Source organism: Ovis aries, chromosome 13, assembly GCF_016772045.2.
Source record: "Ovis aries strain OAR_USU_Benz2616 breed Rambouillet chromosome 13, ARS-UI_Ramb_v3.0, whole genome shotgun sequence".
Lineage (NCBI taxonomy): Eukaryota > Metazoa > Chordata > Mammalia > Artiodactyla > Bovidae > Ovis > Ovis aries.
In genome coordinates, this window is record NC_056066.1 from 73,964,493 (window position 1) to 73,986,032 (window position 21,540).

General features: G+C 44.8%; 1 protein-coding gene across 1 annotated transcript; it reads left to right on the forward strand.

The window, feature by feature from the left end:
- Positions 1-2,988: 2,988 nt before the first annotated feature.
- On the forward strand, positions 2,989-12,623 carry TKDP1 (trophoblast Kunitz domain protein 1). The gene is given in 9 exon segments (NM_001009291.1): positions 2,989-3,107; positions 5,107-5,190; positions 6,250-6,321; positions 7,507-7,605; positions 8,103-8,186; positions 9,271-9,342; positions 10,083-10,181; positions 11,409-11,601; positions 12,043-12,623. Coding segments are annotated over 9 exon segments (798 nt in total). The 5' UTR covers positions 2,989-3,013; the 3' UTR covers positions 12,044-12,623.
- The last annotated feature ends 8,917 nt before the right edge of the window (positions 12,624-21,540 follow it).

Consider the following 21,540-nt stretch of genomic DNA (forward strand, 5'->3'; position numbering starts at 1 on the left):
TCGGTTTTGTCCGACTCTTTGTGACCCCATGTACTGTAGCGCACCAGGCTCCTCTGTCCATGGTATTCTCTGGGCAAGAATACTGGAGTGCGTTGCCATTTCCTTTTCCAGGGGATCTTCCCGACCCAGGGATCGAACCCAGGTCTCCCACATTGCAGGCAGATGCTTTAACTTCTGCGCCACCAGAGAAGCCCTTAAGAACAGCAAGGTATCTTTTTATCAACACTTACTGTGGGCCCTCATCACAGGTCACAATTTTAAATGCCCTCCTGGACAGATGAGTAATGGGAATGGAAGTATTCGGAGTTGGGGTGAAGGCAAACAGACAATAAGGAGTGATGGGACTTCTGGAAACTGGAGAGAATGGTCCCTTCTTAAGAAGAGGGTTGCTCTTCTTTAGCTTCGTCCATGGTTTTCAAAAGGAGGTTCATGGAGAAACACCCTCAGCACATTGGGAACCTTGTTGATGCAGCTAGTCAGGTCCCAACCTGCGCTACTGAATCAAAATTCTGGGGATGAGGATCTCAAATCTGTGTTTGACCAAATGACTAAGGAATTCTGATGCTCACTCACATTTGAGACCCATGGTCCTTGCTAAATACCAGGACTGTGATGCCAGTTTGTTTACTTGTCTTACATTGATAGAAATTTTTTTAATGAAATGTCCCACTGTGAAATCTTATACATTCCTAAAATTATAAAATGAACTCTGCAGTTAACGATACATATGTTGTAGCCAGATGTGCATCGTCTGGTTACATTCCTTTTTAATTTTGAAAATAATCTGGAGAAAGATACTGCAGGGTTCCAAAAGTCAGGTGCTCGTTTATCATGTAGCAGAAAATAATCAGCCATTACTCGGATATGAACATACCTCTCTGATGGCACAGCATCTTAAATATCTAAACATCTTCTGTCTGCCCCAGGTGCATTCCGTCCATTTGAACATGTGACCTTTGATACCAAGGATTCAAAGGTTCTCATTATTCAGATAGAGATATTGAGGAACAGAAGCAGAGTATGACCTGGGGTCCCAGAGGGTTGGGGTCGCTGGTCTGCATCCAGTACACAGCGACTGTTTGTTTCTGTTCTTCAATTTTTCTAAAGAGGCCTGCAGGGGCCAGGGCGGTTTCTAATTAGAGACCAGACATCCATGAACAGGGAGAGGGGCGCTGGAGTGAGAACTGGCCCTTCAGAAGGCTTGTGGACCCGGGGGCCTCTAATTAGGGCAAGAGTGAGGAGGATCAGGAGGGGAGGGTATTGGGAGAGAAAGACAGACTGATGAGAGACGAGAAGAGAGGAAAGAGGAGTTTCTTTTGGGGAGAGTCTCAGCTACTCCCTGGTCTCAGATGCAGAGACTGACTCAGAGAGAGGGGCAGGGCTGGAGCACCTCCTGAATATGAATCCTTGTTTTACCATCAACGGGTTGTGTGTCTTTAGCAAGTGGCTTTACCTCTGAGCCTCTGCTTTCTGCTTGACACAAAGGGCGAGAATCCCAGATGTTGTAGGATTGACATGAGGCTAAATGAAATCACGTACGTGGAATGTCTTAGAAGAGAGTAGACCCTCGACTCACAGTGGCTTGTTTTGTGAGTAACCCACTCGGATGCACATGTGTACTTAGCCAGCTTGGTGTTGAGAGTGCCCGCCATCCTCAGCAGTGCTCCATGTTTGTAACTACAAGTGATAAACAAGAGAGAGTGAAGGGCTGGTGGTGTGGCGTGTGTGCACTCTAATTTCCAGCTTGCAGTGCCGCAGAGTGCATGTGCACAGACTCGAAGTCAGATCATGGGGCCCAAATCCTCTCTACAAGCTATGATCGAGGCTAATTACCTTATTTCTTTTCACCTCAGGTCCCTCCTCAGTAATACGAGGATATGTTAACAGTTTCTCCCCCTTTCTTTAAAGATTTTTTAGAATTAGACTAATGACATATTTCACGTGTCTAGAATAATGCTACTTACATTAAAGAATTGAAGTTTTGCCTGGAGAAGTTACTCATTACTGTTTTTATTACTACTAGGAAGGATTTGCCTTCTAGGGAGGAGGAACATCTGCCTGTTGCATCCATTGCTTCCATGGCAACCACATGGGTACAGACCATGTGTCTCATGTGACTCCTGAAGACACGGGGTTCTGAGAGGTTTAAATCCTCAGGCAAAAAGGTAGGAAAATGCAGAGCTGGTACCCAAACTGAGGTCCTATGGCCCCATCGACAGAGAGGGAGGGAGCAGGAGGAAGTGGGTGGCTATGGTGTTCTGAGGTCTCCTGCTGTCCACTCAGGGAGACTTACTGCTCTCCTGTTGGTGAAACCAGGTGAGGGGTGACTGCTGGACATGCTGTGGAGACAGATTCCGCTCCCTGTTTCCCCTCAGCCACCCTCCATTACTCATTGTTTGATACATAAAGACGGTAATTGCCCAGGACAACATCACCTTCACCAGCTAAGCCCCTTCCTGGACCAAGGTCTGGACAAGTGCAAGTGTCCATCCACCAGAGAAGCTGAGGCAACGGCTGCAGGAAGGTGACCTGTGTCACAGTTGCCATCTGAGGTAGGGGAGGGGGTCAGGACACTGAGGTCCAGGTGAGACGACACCTGCAGGAGGCTGGAATGGAGGACCTGGTTACCACACCGCTGGTTACTGATCTGCCCTCGGATCTGCCCTCATCCACCTACTTATCGTTCATCACATGCCAGGCACTGCTCTAGGGGCTGGGATGCTCCCTGACTATCCATATAGGACACACTCCATCTCTCTGATCACAATCTGTGTTTCCACAAGACCCACAGGCATCATCAAGTGATAAGTGCTCTTACTGGCCTTTTGAGCCCTGCAGACAGATGCAGGAGGCATGGTTAGGTAGGGAGGTTATGCAATAAACAGGACTGACTCAACTCCTCCCCTTGCCCACTCCCCTCCTTATCACCTGATCTCACCACTCAGCCAGAATATTAAAAGCTCAGTGTGTCCATCCTCAGCATCCTCAGGAGCCCTCCTGCAAGGTCACCAAGATGAGACAGCTCTGCCTCTCCACAGCCCTTCTCTTCCTCCTGGTTATCCTGGTGGACAGCACCCCGCTGAATATATACCATATCCAGGATGAAGGTAGGTCCAGCCTCACCTCTCCTCTACAGCTTCTGGGAAAATGATAGAAGTCCACTAGATATCTCCTGTCATGTTGGTCAGGATTACTGTCTGTTTCTTTGGTTTTGGCAGCAGGGTCTTCCTCCTTGTGAAAGGATATTCTCTAGTTCCGTGGTCTGCTCTCTGGTTGTGGTGTGTGGGCTTCTTGTAGGAGTGGCTTCTCTGGTTGCAGAGCAAGGGCTCTAGGAATTTGGGCTCGTAAGTTTCAGTTTACCTTCTTAGTTGCCACCAGGCACGTGGAATCTTCCTGACCAGGGACAGAACCCATGTCCCCTGCCTTAGCATGTGCATTCTTATCTACTGGACCATCAGGGAGGACTTAAAGTGCAAAGATTTGACTCCACTGATATGTTGACTATCATGAGGATATATATTACAATTTTATTATATTTTATTACATATATATACATATCTCCCAAGCTGGAATCCTGGAATGGGATCCCTTTGCCTTCTCCAGAAGGTTTTCCCAGCACAAGGATTGAAGCCCGGTCTCCAGCAATGCAGGTGGTTTCTTTACCAGCTGAGCCACCAGGAAAGCCCTGCATAGTAGTAGAAAGCTTCAAATTTGTACCATCTCTTAGTTAAATGGCCTAGGTCTCCTAAAACTGTTGGAGTTTCCTGCTGTTAGATGTTATGAGATGAGACAAGGCAACTCAAGGGAACCTCAAGATGTGGTAGGTGTCCAAGAAATGACAAGCATGCCTTTACTGTTTACAGTTTTCAACAACTGTCACTCCAGCACCTCTGAGGAGAAGGGAGGGAACTGAGAGTGAGATCAGTCACAGTGGCTGCTAATCCAACCAACATGCCTGCTTAGTGAACCCTAGGGAGAAAGACATATGAACAGGGCTCAGAGAGCTTGTGGGTTGGTGAATACAGGAAGCTGATGTGAGGGTGCTGTGCTCGCTAGGGCACAGAGGCTGGGCACAGCTCCCTCCTTCTTTGCCGGCACATCTCTTCCATTTTTCTGCCTTGAGTTCTATTTTGGGGATTTAAACAATGGTTTTCCGAAGTTCAGCCACTGGTTCTATTGAGTTGTTGAATTTGAAGAAGGGGTCATGGACCCACAATCCCCTTTTAATTATTTGGTCGCAAGCATGATTGACTTGGGACCTGATGGCTGGCATCTGAACTGAGTTTTCAGCCCTCAACCTGCAGAATCGGCAGTAGCTCCATCAATTCCCGTCACATGTAAATGGACTTGTTGCACACCCAGTGGCTGTTTGGGGAACTGAATGCTGTTGGCAGAGACACCATGTATTTGGTGTCAGGGGAAAACCCAGAATCACTGTGCCCTGTGATTTGGGGCTCAGGTGATGCTCCAAAAATGGGGAGTAATGAATGTTCACATTGCAGCCAGAAACTGTTCTCAGCTGTCTGTATTTTCAGAGTTCCTGGGAGAATCAGGGAGTGTATCAAATGGGTTGTAACATGCTAGTATCTTGTCGTGGCCCTGCCACACACATGCCTGGGGCAGGTCATCTGCAATTTTCTTCTCAAACAGGGGATGTATGTTACACGGGTTTTGAACCGATTACCATTCATATGTATAAGGAGGTGAATCAAATTTCATGCTGAATTTTGTGCATTTTCCACCAATATGTGTTAATCTGAAAAAATCTGAAAAAATTTACTTTACTACTTACTTTGGGTAAGAAGGAACATTTGCATGTCAAATAATGAGTGTTCTTCTATCATGAAAACTAATCAGAAAGACCTGCAATGAATGTGCTGCAGGGAATGTAAGAAGTAGCCCTCTGTAGGCTGACCAGTGGACCAAGGCTGAGACAATTAGGAAAGTGTCCAGGCCCTCTCCCATGTCCCCTTTTGACTATTCCTCATTATGCTTATTTGTCTTCTCCCTCATCCACTGTTGACTACTATTTGATTGGCATATTTGATCCTTACTTGCTTCATGCCCCAGTTTGCTGAAACTGTTGGAATTTCCTGTCTTTCATAGGTCTGGAGACAAGCCATAGAAGGGGACCTGAGAAACGTTCAGTAATAGATGTGGTTTCAGGTATCATTAACGGTGTGGCTACAGGTATGAACTTTCTGCTACTCTCGGGAGGGAAGGGGACACTGAGATTGAGATTAGGCAACACTGAATAATGATTCAATCAAAATGCCTGCTTAGTGAAACCTCAGTAAGAATCCATAAATATGGGCATTCAGGGACCATTCTGGGTGGTAATACACAGCGGTGATGTGAGGGTTGTGTGTTGTTGAGGATGTGGAGTCTCCCCACACTTCCACTTTGCCTTGCAAATCTCACTGATTTTGCTGTGCCTAGATTTACCCTTATGATAACATGACATCCCGATGTAAGTGCTCTTCATGAGTATGGTCATCATTTTACTGAGTTGTTGAAAATGGAACTTCCCAGTTTTAGACACTTGGTCAAATCAGGAGTGACTCAGGATAACGTTGCTGGCATCTGAACTGAGGACAGTTCTGAGCCCTCCACTTGCACTATCTCTACTAACTCCCTGGATTTGCTGTCAGAATTAAATGGCCCTGTGGGGCACCCAGCAGGTATTTGGAGGAATTGCATGTTGTTTCTTGACACATCACAGATTTGGTGTCAGAGAAAGCCAGACTCACCCTCCCTGTGCTTTGGAAGCTCGGGTGAATCCTGGGGACAGGGGACTAGTAGGAGACTGCACCCCGAAGTTCTCAGCTTTTACCCATATGTTCAGAGTTCCTGGCCGAAGAGGATAGTGTATCAAGTGGGTTTTGACAGGGAATATCTATTTTGGACCCTATCAGCCTCTTGCTGTGTGTCCTCAGGCTAGTCATCTCTAGTCTTCATCTGAACAGTAAAGAAGTGCTAACGGAGTTCTTTGAACATTTACCAGTCATAAAACTAAACAGCTTATTCTCTTTCATGGCCAAGTTTGGTCATTTTCCACCAGGACAGAGACATGAGAAGATTCTCTATCTGCTTCCTTGGGCTCATGGGACCAAGGCTGGTACAATATTAGCAAATTCTTCAGGCCTTTTTCTTTGTCCACTTTTACCTATGATTTTATTTTCCATATTTGAAACTTGTCCTGGTTCATGGTTCAATATTTCTGAAAATTTGAAATCTGTTCTTTCATAGGTACCAAGATTATCGAGAAGGGAGCTGGAATACTGACAGGATTGGCTGAAATAATCACTAAAGCCATTAAAGGTTTGAACTTCCTGCACCTGTTGGGAGAGAGGAGGGCACTCACTGAGACTGAGATCAGCACCACTGGCTAACAATTCAATACTTACGCCTGTTGAGTGAACCCTCAGCACAAATCCATCAATATTGGCTGAGAGAGTTTAGGAAGGGGGAACAAATGGTCCTGAGGTGAGGGTGCTCTGCTCAGGAGGGCGTGGACACTCTGCCTACTCCACTCCTCCCGTGCCCTAAAGATCTCCTCCATTTCACTGTTTCTGAGTTTTCTCCTAGATATTAATGTGAAAACAGTGGTTGAGTTTTCCTGAGTTTGGTCGCTTGTTCCACTGAGTGTTTGACCATGGAGGTGGAGTCATGGAATTTTCGAGCTTTAGTCACTTGGTCAGAAGCATGATAACTTGAGAACACATGGCTGGCCTCTGAAGTCAGGGCATTCTGGATACCTCAACCATTGGCCCTGACTCCACAGATATGGTATCAGAAGTCAGTGGACAGTGGGCGGCCCACTGGGTGTTGGGAATTGGATGGTTGAGGGAAAAACCATGTATTTAGTGCCAGGAAAACCCCAGATTCACCCTCTCCTGTGATTTGAGGCCTCAGGTGAGGCTCGCGGAGAGGTGAGTAGTGAAACTAAGACCCTGGACCTGGATAGTCTCTCCAGTTCTCTGTATTGTTGAGTTCCTAGCCATCAGTAGTGCATCATTTGGGTTGTGACATGACAGTATATTGTCCTGACCAGGCCACCCACAGGCTTGTGTCCTGCGGCAAGTCATCTGCAGTTTCCTCATCTGAACAGCGGAAACATGTACATGAGTTCCTAGAACAGATGATGAGTTATGAATAGAAAGACTTTATTCATGACCAGATTTCTCCATTTTTTACCACAATGTTTTTTCTGAAAATAATTCTCTACCTACTTGCTTTGGCTGAGTAAAACTGTTTCTTTATCAAATAATGTTTATTCCTGTATTATTTACAGTAATCAAAAGATGTGGAACCACAGAGCAGGGAAAGCAAGAAACGCAGCTCTTGTGGGGTAGCCTGTGGGAACAAGGCGGATACAATATAACGGAAGTCTCCAGGCCCTTTCCCTTGTTGTCTTTTGACTGTTATTATCTTATCCATGTTTGATCTTTTCCTGTTTCATGCACCAGGCCTCCTGAAACTCTTGAAATTTATTCTCTTTCATAGGTCAGGTGATGATTTCCAGAATTCAATTTGATAACCATACACTAGAGGAATTGCCAACACTCCAGCTTGAATACTCAACACTCAGTGAGGAGAATAATGGTTTGTAGTTTCTGCACCTTGGGGAAGAGGGAAGGGCACTGAGGTTCTGATCAATGACCAGCAGTTCAATCAGTTAGCCTAATTCTTGAAACCTCAGCAGTGCATAAATATTTCATGGTGAAAATTGTGCATGTTTCGCCAAGATGTGTTCATCTAAAACAATGTCTTTAACTATTTACTTTAGGTGGGAAAGAATATTTGGACATCAAATAATGAGTATTCCTCTTTCATGAAAAATAAATAGAAATACCTGGGATGAATGCTCTAGAGTGAATGTAAGAAAGAGCCCCATGTAGGATGACTCCTGATACCAAAGCTGAGACATTGTTAGGAAAGTCTCCAGGCCCTTTCCCATGTCCCCTTTTGACTATTGTTTATTATCCATATTTATACCCTCTCTTGTTCACAGTAGACTACCATTTACTGTGCATATTTCATCCTTAGTTGGTTCATGCCCCAGGCTTGCTGAAACTGTTGGAATTTCCTGTCTTTCATAGGTCTGAAGACAAGCCACAGAAGGGGACTTGAGAAGCGTTCAGTAACAGATGTGGTTACAAGTATCATCAACGGTGTGGCTACAGGTATGAACTTTCTGCAACTCTGGGGAGAGGAAAGAGCATTGAGAATGAGAACAGGCACCATCGGCCAATGATTCAATCCCAATGCCTATCTGATGAAACCTCAATAAGAATCCATAAATATGTGATTCAGAGAGTGTTTGGGTTTGTAGCACATGGCGGTGATGTAAGGTCCCATGCTTTCTAGGGAATGTAGGCTCTTCACACTCCACTTCCGCCTTGCCCCGCACTTCTCACTCATCTCTCTGTGCCTAGATTCATCCTTCATGAATATAAGACACCACTATGTGAGTGGTCCTCCTTAGAATGGTCATCTGATTTACTGAGTTCTTGAACATGGAGTGGGGTAATGGAACTTCCCAGTTTTAGACACTTTGTCAAATCAGGAGTGACTCGGGATAACATGGCTGGCATCTGAACTGAGGACAGTTCTGAGCCCTCCACCTGCACAATCTATACTAACTCCCTGGATTTGCTGTCAGAATTAAATGGCCCTGTGGGGCACCCAGGGGGTGTTTGGAGGAATTGCATGTTGCTTCTTGACGCATCACAGATTTGGTGTCAGGGAAACCCAGACTCACCCTCCCTGTGCTTTGGAAGCTCAGGTGAGTCCTGGGGACAGGGGACTAATGAAAGTAGGGCACTGCACCCCGACGTTCTCAGCATTTTTCGATATTTTCAGAGTTCCTGGCCGAATAGGATAGTATATCAAGTGGGTTTTGACAGGGAATGTCTATTTTGGACCCTATCAGCCTCTTGCTATGTGTCCTCAGGCTAGTCATCTCTAGTTCTCATCTGAACAGTAAAGATGTGCTAAAGGAGTTCTTTGAATGTTCACCAGTCATAAAACTAAACAGCTTATTCTCTTTCATGGCCAAGTTTGGTCATTTTCCATAAGGATAGATCCCTGAAAATATTTCACTATCTGCGTCCTTGGGCTCATGGGACCAAGGCTGGTACAATATTAGCAAATTCTTCAGGCCTTTTTCTTTGTCCATTTTTGCCTATGATTTTATTTTCCATGTTTGAAACTTGTCCTGGTTCATGGTTCAGTATTTCTGAAAATTTGAAATCTGTTCTTTCATAGGTACCAAGATTATTGAGAAGGGAGCCGGAATACTGACAGGATTGGCTGAAATAATCACTAAAGCCATTAAAGGTTTGAACTTTCTGCACCTGTTGGGAGAGAGGAGGGCACTCACTGAGACTGAGATCAGTACCACTGGCTGACAATTCAATAGTTATGCCTGTTGAGTGAACCCTCAGCACAAATCCATCAATATTGCCTGAGAGAGCTTAGGAAGGGGGAACAAATGGTCCTGAGGTGAGGGTGCTCTGCTCAGGAGGGTGTGGACACTCCACCTAACTCCACTCTTACCGTACCCTAAAAATTTCTCATCCATTTCACTGTTTCTGAGTTTTCTCTTAGACACTAGTTTGAAAACAGGGATTAAGAGGATACATGCTTGTGTCCTGGGGAAAGTCATCTTCAGTTTCCTCATGTGAGCAGGGGAAACATGTTACATGAGTTCTTCGAATAGAGGACGAGTTATGAACAGAAAGACTATTCACGTGTCATGACTAGATATGTGTTACTCTGTAAGAAGTTCTCTGCCTAATTGCTCTGGCCCAGCAAAAATATTTCTCTATCAAATAATATTTACTCCTGTATTATTACAAGAAATCAAAAGACGTTGAATCATGGAGGAAGGCAATGGCAGGGGACCAAGCAACAGCACTTATGAAGGAGAATGTGGGATGAAAGCAGAGAATACTGCAGAAGTCTCCGGGCCCTTTCCCTGTTGTCTTTTGACTGTTATTATCTTTTCCATGTTTGATCCTTTTCCTGTTTCATGAAGCAGGCCTCCTGAAACTCTTGAAATTTACTCTGTTTCATAGGTCAAGTGATGATTTCCGGAATACAGTTTGATAACCATACACTAGAGGAATACCAAACACTCAAGATTGAATACTCAACACTCAGTGAGGAGAATAAAGGTTTGTAGTTTCTGCGCCTCGGGGAAGAAGGACAGGCACTGAGATTCAGATCAATGACCAAACACCAATGCTTCAATCAATAAGCCTGTTTCTTGAAACCTCAACAGTGCATAAATATTTGGGTTCAGAGAGCTTTCTAGGTGGTGAATATGATTGTGAGGGTGCTGTGCTCACAAGGGAATGGAATCTCCACAGACACACATCCCTTTGCCTTACACGTCTCCTCCATTTCACTCTTTGTGAATGTTTCATGTATATTCATCTAAGAAGAGCAAGTAAGTATTTTCCTCAGTTTGGTCAGAAGTAACCATCAGTTATTGAAGATGGAGGTGAGGTCATGGACTTCCCCATTTTAGCCATTTGGTCACAAGCCAAAGTAAGTAGGGACCACGTGTCTGGCACTAAACTGAGGACAGTCTTAAGCGCTTAACCTGTGGGGTCTGCACAGACTGCATGGATTTCATATCAGACAGCAATTAAATAGGGGACGCCCACTGGGTGTAGGGGAATTGGTTGATGGTAAAGACATCACAGATTTGTGTTAGGAGAAACCCAGGCATACTCTGGCCCGTGACTGGGAGCTATCGCTACCTTGGGTACAAGCAAGTGATGAACGTAGGACACTGACTCCAGATACTCTTACAAGTGTGCTGTATTTTCCGAATTCCTGGTAGAATCAGGTATTGTATCAGATGGGTTGTGACATCATAGCAATTTGTCCTGACTCTACCACCCACATGCTCTGTTCCTGGGAAAGTTATCTGCAGTTTCCTCATCTGAAGAGGGGAAATGAGTTACATGCATTCTTTGAACAGGTTACCAGTCATGAATACAAAGAATTTATGCCCTGCTGCCTTAGTGTCTGTAGCACTGGAGAGTTTAGCTTCCTGACAGGGATTGAACATATGACTCCAGTACTGGAAGCCAGATTCTTAACCACTGGACGGCCTTGTATGCCTTATAGATGTTTTAAGGCTATTCAGGCACTATACCAAATCTCCTTAGAGGACTTCATGAGGACATATACGTTTTTACCCCATGTCACCCCTGGCAACATTCATGATTCTGTTCCAGAAAGGAGGTTCTCAAATGGTCTTTTCAATCTGGTATTCCCCCACACCCTTAACATTCTCTATGGCAAACAAACTGGGGATTCTAGTTGTTGTCCTTGTATGGAGCTTGATGAGCATCCTCATAACTGAGCCACTGCCCCTCTCATTCCAGCAGCTTCTAAGCCTGCCCTTTGCCTGGAGCCTAAAGTAACAGGTGACTGCAATGCCACAATGACCAGGTACTTCTACAACACCCAGACTGGCCTCTGTGAGCAGTTTGTGTACACTGGCTGTGAAGGGAATGGAAACAACTTCGAAAATTTAGAGGACTGCATGAAGACCTGCTCTCAAGAGGCAGGGTCTCTGTGGTAAGACAGGGGCCAGGGCACAGGGGGAAGGGCTGGGGAAAGGGGTGGAGCTCCAGGGGCCACGCACCATCCACCCTGCAGGATGTCCTCCTCCTTGCTGCTGCCAGGAGGAAAGGCTGCAGTGTCCTGTAAAACCCACACTGAGCAAGTTCTCCAGGGAGGGGATGGCAGAAGGTCAACCCCTGATGCCTCTTTGCGATCATCTCAACCTGAATATATGCTCCTCTTTCTCAGTTGGGAACACTGATTCAGCCACCCTCCAGGGTGGGACTGCACTGCTTCTGAGTGCCCTACATAGTCTTGGAAATCTCACTTCCTTCTTGTTCATGATTTGGGAATGTGGTTCCATATTTTTTAAAAAATACGGGATCTATTGAGCTGATCATTGTCCAGGTCTGGGTCTACACTGATGGCACTCAACAACTTCCTTTCTTTTTGCAGAGGACATGTGAAGAGTGGATTTGGAAACTCTCAGGTCCGAGGAGGAGCCCTGCAGGGCTGGGCTGTGGCTGCGTCTGAACCCCTTCAGTCTCCTCACAGTCCTTCTCTCCCCGACCATCCTTAGCAGAGCCTGCCTTTTCCTTTCCTCCATTGGTCAACATGTCTAATTCTGTCTCATCCAGCTGGTTCTCAGCACCATGAGAGCATGTTTTCCCTTTACCCCTAGCTCTTCACCCAGTTCCTGACACCAATGAGACAGTTTATACTTATTTGAGGAAAGAAGGAAGGAATGTAGGAGCACATTGCTCATGACCAGAGTAACTGTAGAGCCTGCGGTGTAACACAGGATTTTTGTTTTCATCCCCATCCTCAAGGCATCTTCACCTTCATCCCGGTTCCCACCATCACTGCTCTCCTTGTAGGTGGCCAACGAGGAATTTCCAGCATTCAGATCTCAACATCAGTAATGAGAGCAGAGTTTGGTTTAAAAAAGCCCCTTTTCCACACAATGATGTTGCAATTTTCATTTCTGTAGCACCAAAGACTATGGTTTATATTTCAGTAAATGTATATTTACAATTAAACTGACTGGAGTCTGTTGTTTATAATTACAAACCTTAACAAATAGTGTCCATGGAAATGGTGGTCTTGCTAACTGTTCTGCAGACAGTGGACACCTCCCATTCCCTTTTCCGGAGACTATGCTCTATTGGGTATAGGAAACAAACCCATTATACCATCATCGACTCCTTAATATCATCCACAGGTTACAGAGAACCCTGAGAGATACACACATCAACTTGAAAACTTTTCCTTGTTACTGTTAATCTCAGTCAAACTGGGGGGCAGGTTGTCCTCCTGACTCTCAGAAGGAGAATGGGTATGAGACTCAGTTGTTCACTTATCTAAGAAATCTCATTCCCTGAGGTCACATGTGGGGAGGAGGGTTCATACTTCACGTAAAGAAAGGTCAACTACTGTTTAGTATCCCTGGCTCTGTGTTAGCATTTTGCCTACATTTTTCCATTAATCATGCTAAGAATCCATCAATGGAGGAAATGGAAGAGGCGTAGAGATGGCACTTAGCTACTGTATTCAGTGCCTAACATAGCAGGTTCAACTCTTCCAAGCAAAGGGACTTGGATGATGCTTTCCTGCTCTGCTTCTGGGAAGATTTAGAATGAAGGCAACTTTGGAAACAGACCGTATCTGTTTCACCACAAACTAATAAAGTTTGTCATGGAGACCTCCGCAAGTAGTAGCATTAGCATTTGAATAAATGGGAACACACAGGGTGTGTTGCTGCTGTTTTTCACAGCTTTCCAGTCTTGGGCAAATTCTCAACATCTCTGAGCTTTGCTTTCTTTAGTATAAATAATGATAAGACTCGTACTTTTCAGTGTTTCCAGCCAGAGACCACTGAAATATTCCGCTTTGTCTTCTTGCTTTTCTTTTGCTTTGGAATAGTTTTGTTTGTGGCCTTCTGTACAGTATTACGGACCTCCGAACATAAGTCTTCAGGCATGCTGTTTACAAGTTCTACTCCCTTGACTCTATTTGTTACATCCACTACATATTCACAGTGGATTGGATTGAAGTCATACTTGGCTAGTAGTTTTCCCTCTTTTTTAGTTTAAGCCTAAGTTTTGTTATAAGACTCTGATGATCTGAGCCACAGTCAGTTTCAGGCCTTGCTTTTACTGACTCTACACAGTTTCTCCATCTTCAGCTACAAAGAACGGAACCGATTTGATTTCAGCGTTGACCATTTGGCGATGTCCATGTGTAAAATCGTCTCTTGTGTTGTTGAGAAAGGGTATGGGCTATGACCATGCATTCTCTTGGCAGAATTCAGCTAGTTGCCTTGTTTCATTTTGTTCTCCAAGGTCAAACTTGCCTGTTACTCCAAGTATCTCTTGACTTCCTACTTTTGAATTCCAATCTCCAATGATGAATAGAACATTTTTTATTGTTGTTGTTAGTTATCAGAGTTCTTGTATGTCTTCATCAACTTCAGTTTCTTCAGCATCAGTGGTAGGGGGATAGACTTGAATTACTGTGATGTTGAATGGCTTGCCTTGGAAACGACCCAAGAACAGCTGTCGTTTTTGAAGTTGCACTCAAGTCCTGAATTTCAGACTCTTTTGTTGACTATGAGGGCTACTCCCTCCAAAGTTAACTGCAGGCAGAGCAAGATGCAGTACTTCCTTGAGTTTGCTTGTGGGGTCAAGACTGCTTTTTCCACACTGGTACAATGTTAGTTAAGACTCAGTGTTCTTCCTCTTGCTCCCCTATCAGACTATATTTTATTTTCCTATAATGATATCAATGACAGTTACATGCATCATTATAGACAAGGCTCATCATCATAGAGACTCACAGGAATTTTACTTTATCCACTCTCTTCAGTGATGGGGCCCTTAGTATGAGTATTAAATAGGAGAGTCGTTTACTTAGAAATACTTATCAAAATTTATCCTTTTGGTTCTGAGAGCATAGTTTCTTGAGTAGGGAAACAGCTGTAAACAAAATGTGGTAAATGATAATAATATATCCTTCTAGGAGGGAGACAGACAATAAAAATGGGAAAATCCTATGCCAGGTCTTGATGAGAGTCATGAAGAAAGGGAGTGATGGGGATTCAGAAGGTGGTAGAGGGTCAGGGAAACCCTCTGTGATAAAGAGGCATTGAGCAGAGTCTGTCAAAAAATGTGCTTAGTGTGTTTGAGAGGCAGACAGGACTAGGGGGACTGGAGCTGAGTGGATTAAGGGGGAGTGAAGCGGAAGGGGACCAGACAGAGAGGCTATGGGGACAGATCACAGAGAGCCTTTTAGAACCTTAAGAATCAGGATCTGACTCTCAGAAAACCAGAGTCACTAAGGGATTGGTCATGGGGATCATAGGCTAGGATTCACTTTGAAACAGGATCCTGTAGCTGCAGCTGAAGAATGGCCTCTAAGGGGTGAAGGGCAGAGACAGAGGGCCCTGGGCAGGCTGCTGCAGCAGTCCAGTGAGCCATGATGGAGTGTGTACCCATATTGTTCCCTGAGTCGATCTCAGTTCACTAGAAAAACATGAATAATGTACTCTGTTGAGGTTTCGGAGGAGGCTTCATCACAATCATGATTCATTAAATCTTTAGCCATTTGTGATGGACTCACTCTTCAAACCCTCTCCTTTCCTTGAGGTGTGGGGGCAGGGAAAAGTAGAAGGTAGGAATTAGAACTCCTTTCTTAAATAATTAAAAATTACTTCCTTCTTGGTGGCCATTGTGATCCTGAGAGCACTGTGGTTGCTCATTTCTAGGAAGGTTTAGGTCCTGTCCAGGTACCCAGTGTACAGGTCTGGGGCTTCAGAGATTCAATCAGCAAGTTCCTCTCCTTTTGCAGAGGCCATGGGAACTGGGCTCCTCTGAGAGGCTGAAGTCCAAGGAGCACCCAGTCAGGGCTGAGCTCTGGCTGCTTGTGATAATATTCAGCTTTTCCCTTTTGCTTCTCATCCCTACCTCCCTCAGCAGAAATCTGCCTCTTCCTCTCTCCCATAAGAGCACGTGCTTTACTCCTGTCTCATCCAGTTGGCTCTAAGCACCATGAGAGTAAGAATTCCCTTTATCCCTAGAACTATGCACAGTTCCAGGCACAAAAGATACAGTCCATACATATAGAAGTAAGGATGGAAACAGTGCAGGAGAAAAGCTCCTCCAGGAGAGCCTGGGATGTGAATTCATGATTCTTGCTGCAATCTTCTTTGTCTCTGCATCACGACCTTCATCCTCCACCCCATCAGCATTTTGAGAGCCTTTGGAATTTGGCCTCCTGGATGCTGCCAGAGATGCTGGGATCCCCTCCTATTCTTGCGAATACACCCATGATGTCATATCCAAAATCTTTGATGCTTCTTCTGTAGTAATAGATTTGCCTTACTGAAAACAGTAAGGAAGTGTTTTCCTGTTCAGTAACACACAGTTATTGAACATGGAGGTAGGGTCATCTTCATCCCCATTTTATCCATTTGGTCACAAGTAAAAGTAAGTGGGGACCACGTGGCTGGCATAAATTGGGAACAGTCTGGAGTGCTCAACCTGTGGGATCTGCACTAACGGCATAGATTTTCTCTCAGCCATCAATTGACTGGGGGATGCACAGTGGGTATCAGGAGAATTGCTTGATGTTGGTAGACACCACATATTTGTGTGAAAATAAACCCAAGTTCACTCTGTCCTGTAAATTTGGGGCTTAGGTTTCCTTGGATACAGGTAGTGTTGAAAGTAGGACACTGGCTCCAGAAACACTTGCAAATAAATCGTATTTTCTGAATTCCTGGTAGAATCAGAAATTACATCAGATGTGTTTTGACATCATAGGAAACTGTCCTAACTCTCCACACATGTGCTTTGTTTCCTGGGGAAAGTTACCTGCAGTTTCCTCATCTGAAGAGGGGAAAAAATGTTCCATGCCTTCTTTGAACAGAGTACCAGTCAAGAATATAAAGAATTTGTGCCCTGCTGCCTTAGCGTCTACAGCATTTGGGAGTTCATCTCCCTGACAAGGTATTGAATCTATGACTCCTTTATTGGAAGGTGGTTCTTAACCACGGGGAGTCCTCAGATCTTACAGACATTTTAAGGCTTAGCTATGTCATTATACCAATCTTTCTTAAAAGACTTCATGAGAAGATATACATTTGTACATTATTATTACATCATGTCACCCCTAGCAACATTCATAATTCTGTCCCAGAAAGGAGGTTTTCAAATGGTCTTTTCAATTTGACCGTCCTCCACAATGCTACCATTCACTATTGCAAGGAAATTGGCTGTTCTCATTGTCCTTCTACAGAGCTGTGATGACCATCCTCCTAACTGAGCCATTGCTCCTCTCCTTCCAGCAGCTTCTAAGCTTGTCTTCTACTTGGAGCCTAAATTAACAAGTGGCTGCAATGCCATGATGACCAGGTACTTCTATAATACCCAGACCAGATTCTGAGAGCAATTTGTGTATGGTGGCTGTGAAGAGAATGAATATAACTTTGAAAAGTTAGAGGATTGCATAAAGACCTGCTCTCAAGGGGCTGGTTCCCTGTGGTAAGACAGGGGCAGGGCACAGGAGGAGGGGAAGGGCTGGGGAAAGAGGTGGAGCTCAGGGGACCATACATACACCATTCACCCTGCCCACTGTCTTCCTCCTCGCTGCTGCCAGAAGAGGCTGCAGTGTCCTGTGAAACCACACACTGAACGAGTTCTCCAGGGAGAGAATGGCAGAAGGACAACTCCAGAGGCCCTCTTTGTGATCATATGAGCCTGATCACATGCTCCTCTTTTTCAAATGGAACACTGATTCCACCATGCTACAGGGCAGGTCTGCATGCTCCTGAGCACCACACCTAGGCTTGGAAAATTCACTTCTTTCTTGTTGGCCATTCGAGTCATGGGGACTACAGTTCCATAGTGTTTTGAAAACATAGGGTCTGTCAAGATGACGGGTGTCCAGGTCTGGGGCTACAATGATGGCACCCAACAAGTTCCTTTCTTTTTGCAGAGGACATGCAGAGAGTGGTTCCCGGAAACTCTGAAATCCGAGGAGGACTCCTGCAGGGCTGGGCTCTGGCTGCGTCTGAACCTCTTCAGTCTCCTCACAGTCTTCTCTCCCCTACCCTCCTCAGCAGAGCCTGCCTGTTTCCTTTCCTCTATTGGCCAGCATGTCTAACTCTGTCTTATCCAGCTGGTTCTCACCACCATGACAGCATGTCTTCCCTTTACCCCTAGCACTTAGCACAGCTTCTAGATGCATGAGATAGCTTATAATTACTTGAGGGAGGAAGGAAGGAATGCAGGAGCACATTCCTCATGACCAGATTAACTACAAGCTGCGGTGTAGCACAGGGTTTTTGTTTTAACTCCCATCGTCATGGCCTCCTCACCTTTATCACCCTTCCCAACACCTCTACTCTCCTTGTGGGTGTCCAAGGTGGAATTTCTAGCATCCAGTTCTCAGCATCAGTCATAAGAGAAGAGTTTCTTTTACAAAAGCTCCTTAACTGCACAATGATGTTGCAATTTTCATTTCTGTAGCTTCTAAGACTATGGTTTCAGTTCAGTTTAGTTCAGTCACTCAGTCGTGTCCGACTCTTTGCGACCCCATGAATCGCAGCACGTCAGGCCTCCCTGTCCATCACCAACTCCCAGAGTTCACTCAGACTCACCATCGAGTTGGTGATGCCATCCAGCCATCTCATCCTCTGTCGTCCCCTTTACCTCCTGCCCCCAATCCCTCCCAGCATCATAGTCTTTTTCAATGAGACAACTCTTCGCATGAGGTGGCCAAAGTACTGGACTATGGTTTATATTTCAGTAAATGTATATTCAAATTTAAACTGACTGGAGTGGAGTCTGTTGTTTGTAATTACAAACCTTAACCAACAGGAACCATGGAAATGATAGCCCTTCTCATTGTTCTGCCGATAGTGGGTCCCTCTGCTTTCCCTTTCCAGAGACTGTACCCTACCTGGTGTAGAAAGCAAACCCAGTAAATCATCATGGACTCCTTAATAGCAACACAAGTTACACAGAAACCTGGGATTTACACACGTCAACATGACAGCTTTTCTTCCTTACTTCTAAGTTCAGGCAAACGCGGGGCAGGTCATCCTCCTGACTCTCTGAAGAAGAAGGGGTTGGAGCCTCAATTGTGCCGTCCTCTCAGAAATCCGATTCCCTGAAGTCACAGGTGGGGAGGGGGCTTCTTACTTCAGTTAAAAAAGTACAACTACCATTTAGTATCCCTGGCTCTTTGTTAGCATTTTGCCACATTTTTGGATTAATCATGCTAAGAATCCTTCAGGGTAGGAAATGGAAGCATAGAAATGGCACTTAGCTGCTTTATTCATCGCCTAACATGGCAGGTCCTTGCTCTCCCAAGCACAGGGACTTTGATTAGGCTTTCCTGCTCTGCTTTTGGGAAGATTTACAATGGAAGCAACTTTGGAAATGGACAGTATCTGTTCGCCACAGAACAGTAACGTTTGGCATCAGTTCAGTTCAGTCGCTCAGTCGTGTCTGCCTCTTTGTGCCACCATGAACCACAGCATGCCAGTCCTCCCTGTCCATCACCAACTCCCACAGTTCACCCAAACCCATGTCCATTGAGCTGGTGATGCTATCCAACCATCTCATCCTCTGTTGTCCCCTTCTCCTCCTGTCCTCTATCTTTCCCAATAACAGGGTCTTTTCAAATCAGTCAGCTCTTCACATCAGGTGGCCAAAGTACTGGAGTTTCAGCTTCAACATCAGACCTTCCAAGGAATAACCAGGATTGATCTCCTTTAGGATGGACTGGTTGGATGTCCTTGCAGTCCAAGGAACTCTCAAGAGTCTTCCTCAACACCAGAGTTCAAAAGAATCAATTCTTCTGTGCTTACCTTTCTTTATAATCTGACTCTCACATCCATACATGACCACTGGAAAAACCTTAGCCTTAACTAGACAGATCTTTGTTGACAAAGTAATGTCTCTGCTTTTTAATATGCTGTCTAGGTTGGTTATAACTTTCTTCCAAAGAGTAAGTGTCTTTTAATTTCATAGCTGTGTTCACCATCTGCAGTGATTTTGGAGCCCAGAAAATGAAGTCAGTCACTCTTTCCACTGTTTCCCCATCTATTTGCCATGAAGTGATGGGACCAGATGCCATGATCTTGGCATGGAGTCCACAAAAGTATTAGTATTTGATTAAATGAGAACACACAGGGTGTTGGTGCTCTGTTTCATATCTTTCCAGTCTTGGGCAAATTCTCAACATGTCTGAGATTTTTATTTTATTAGTATAAAATAAAGATAATGCTTGTACTTGTTCATATTTCCAGACAGAAACCACTAAAATCCTCCACTTTACCTCCTTGCTTTCCTTTTTCTTTGGAATAGTTTTGTTTGCCGCCTTCTGTACAATATTACAGACCTCCATGCAAAGGTCTTCAGGCACACTGTTTACAAGTTCTAATCCTTTGAATCTATTTGTTCCCTCTGCTACATATTCACAGTGCATGAGATTTAAGTTGTAGCTGGTTGGCCTAGCAGTTTCCACCTCTCTTTAGTTCAATCCTGAATTTTGCTATGAGAACCTGATGATCTGAGCCACAGGCAGCTCCTGGTCTTGTTTTTACTGACTACACAGCTTTTCCGTCTCTGCTACAAAGAATGACCATTTGGTGAGGGTCATGTGTATGTCGTCCTCTGTGTTCTTGATAAAGGGTATTTTGCATTCATTTTGATCAGTGCGTTCTTGGCAGAATTCAGTGTGACTTTGCCTTGCTTTGATTTGTTCTCCAAGGCCAAACTTGCCTGTTGCTCCAGGTATCTCTTGACTTCCTACTTTTGTATTCCAATCCTCAGTGATGAGTAGCACATGTGTTTTTGGTATTAGTTCTAGGAGGTCTTCTAGGTCTTCACAGAAATGATCAACATCAGCTTCTTCAGCATCAGTAGGAGGGGGATAGACTTGAATTACTGTAATGTTGAATGGCTTGCTTTGGAATGAACCAAGAACATGCTGTCATTTTTGAGGCTGCAACTAAGTACTGCCTTTCAGACTGTTATGTTGATTTTGAGGGTTACTCCATTTCTTCAATGGGATTCTTCCCACAGTAGTAGATAAAACGGTCATCTGAATTAAATTTACCCATTGCCTCCCATTTAGGTTCATGGATTCCTAAGATGTTCATGTTTCTTGTTTCCAGTCCTACTTGACCACATCCAATTTACCTTCATTCACCACTGTAACATTCCAGGTTCCAATGCAGTACTGTTCTTTGTAGCATCAGATTTTACTTTCATCAACCAACACATCCAGAACTGAGCATCATTTGCGATTAGGTCCAGCTGGTTCATTCTTCTGAGGCTATTTGTAGTTCTTCTCTGCTCTTCACCAGTAGCATATTGTTCAGCTTCCAAACTGGAGGACTCATTTTCAGGGTCATATTTTTTGTCCTTTAATGCAGTTCATGAGGTTCTCATGGCAAGTATACTGGGGTGGTATGCCATTTCTTGCTCCAGTGGATCACATTTTGTCAGAACTCTTCACTATGACCCATCCTTATTCAGTTCAGTTCAGTTCAGTCGCTCAGTCATGTCCGACTCTTTGCGACCCCATGAATTGCAGCACGCCAGGCCTCCCTGTCCATCACCATCTCCCAGAGTTCACTCAGACTCACGTCCATCGAGTCCGTGATGCCATCCAGCCATCTCATCCTGGGTCGTCCCCTTCTCCTCCTGCCCTCAATCCCTCCCAGCATCAGAGTCTTTTCCACTGAGTCAATTCTTCGCATGAGGTGTCCAAAGTACTGGAGTTTCAGCTTTAGCCTCATTCCTTCCAAAGAAATCCCAGGGTTGATCTCCTTCAGAATAGACTGGTTGGATCTCCTTGCAGTCCAAAGGACCCTCAAGGGTCTTCTCCAACACCACAGTTCAAACACATCAATTCTTTGGCGCTCAGCCTTCTTCACAGTCC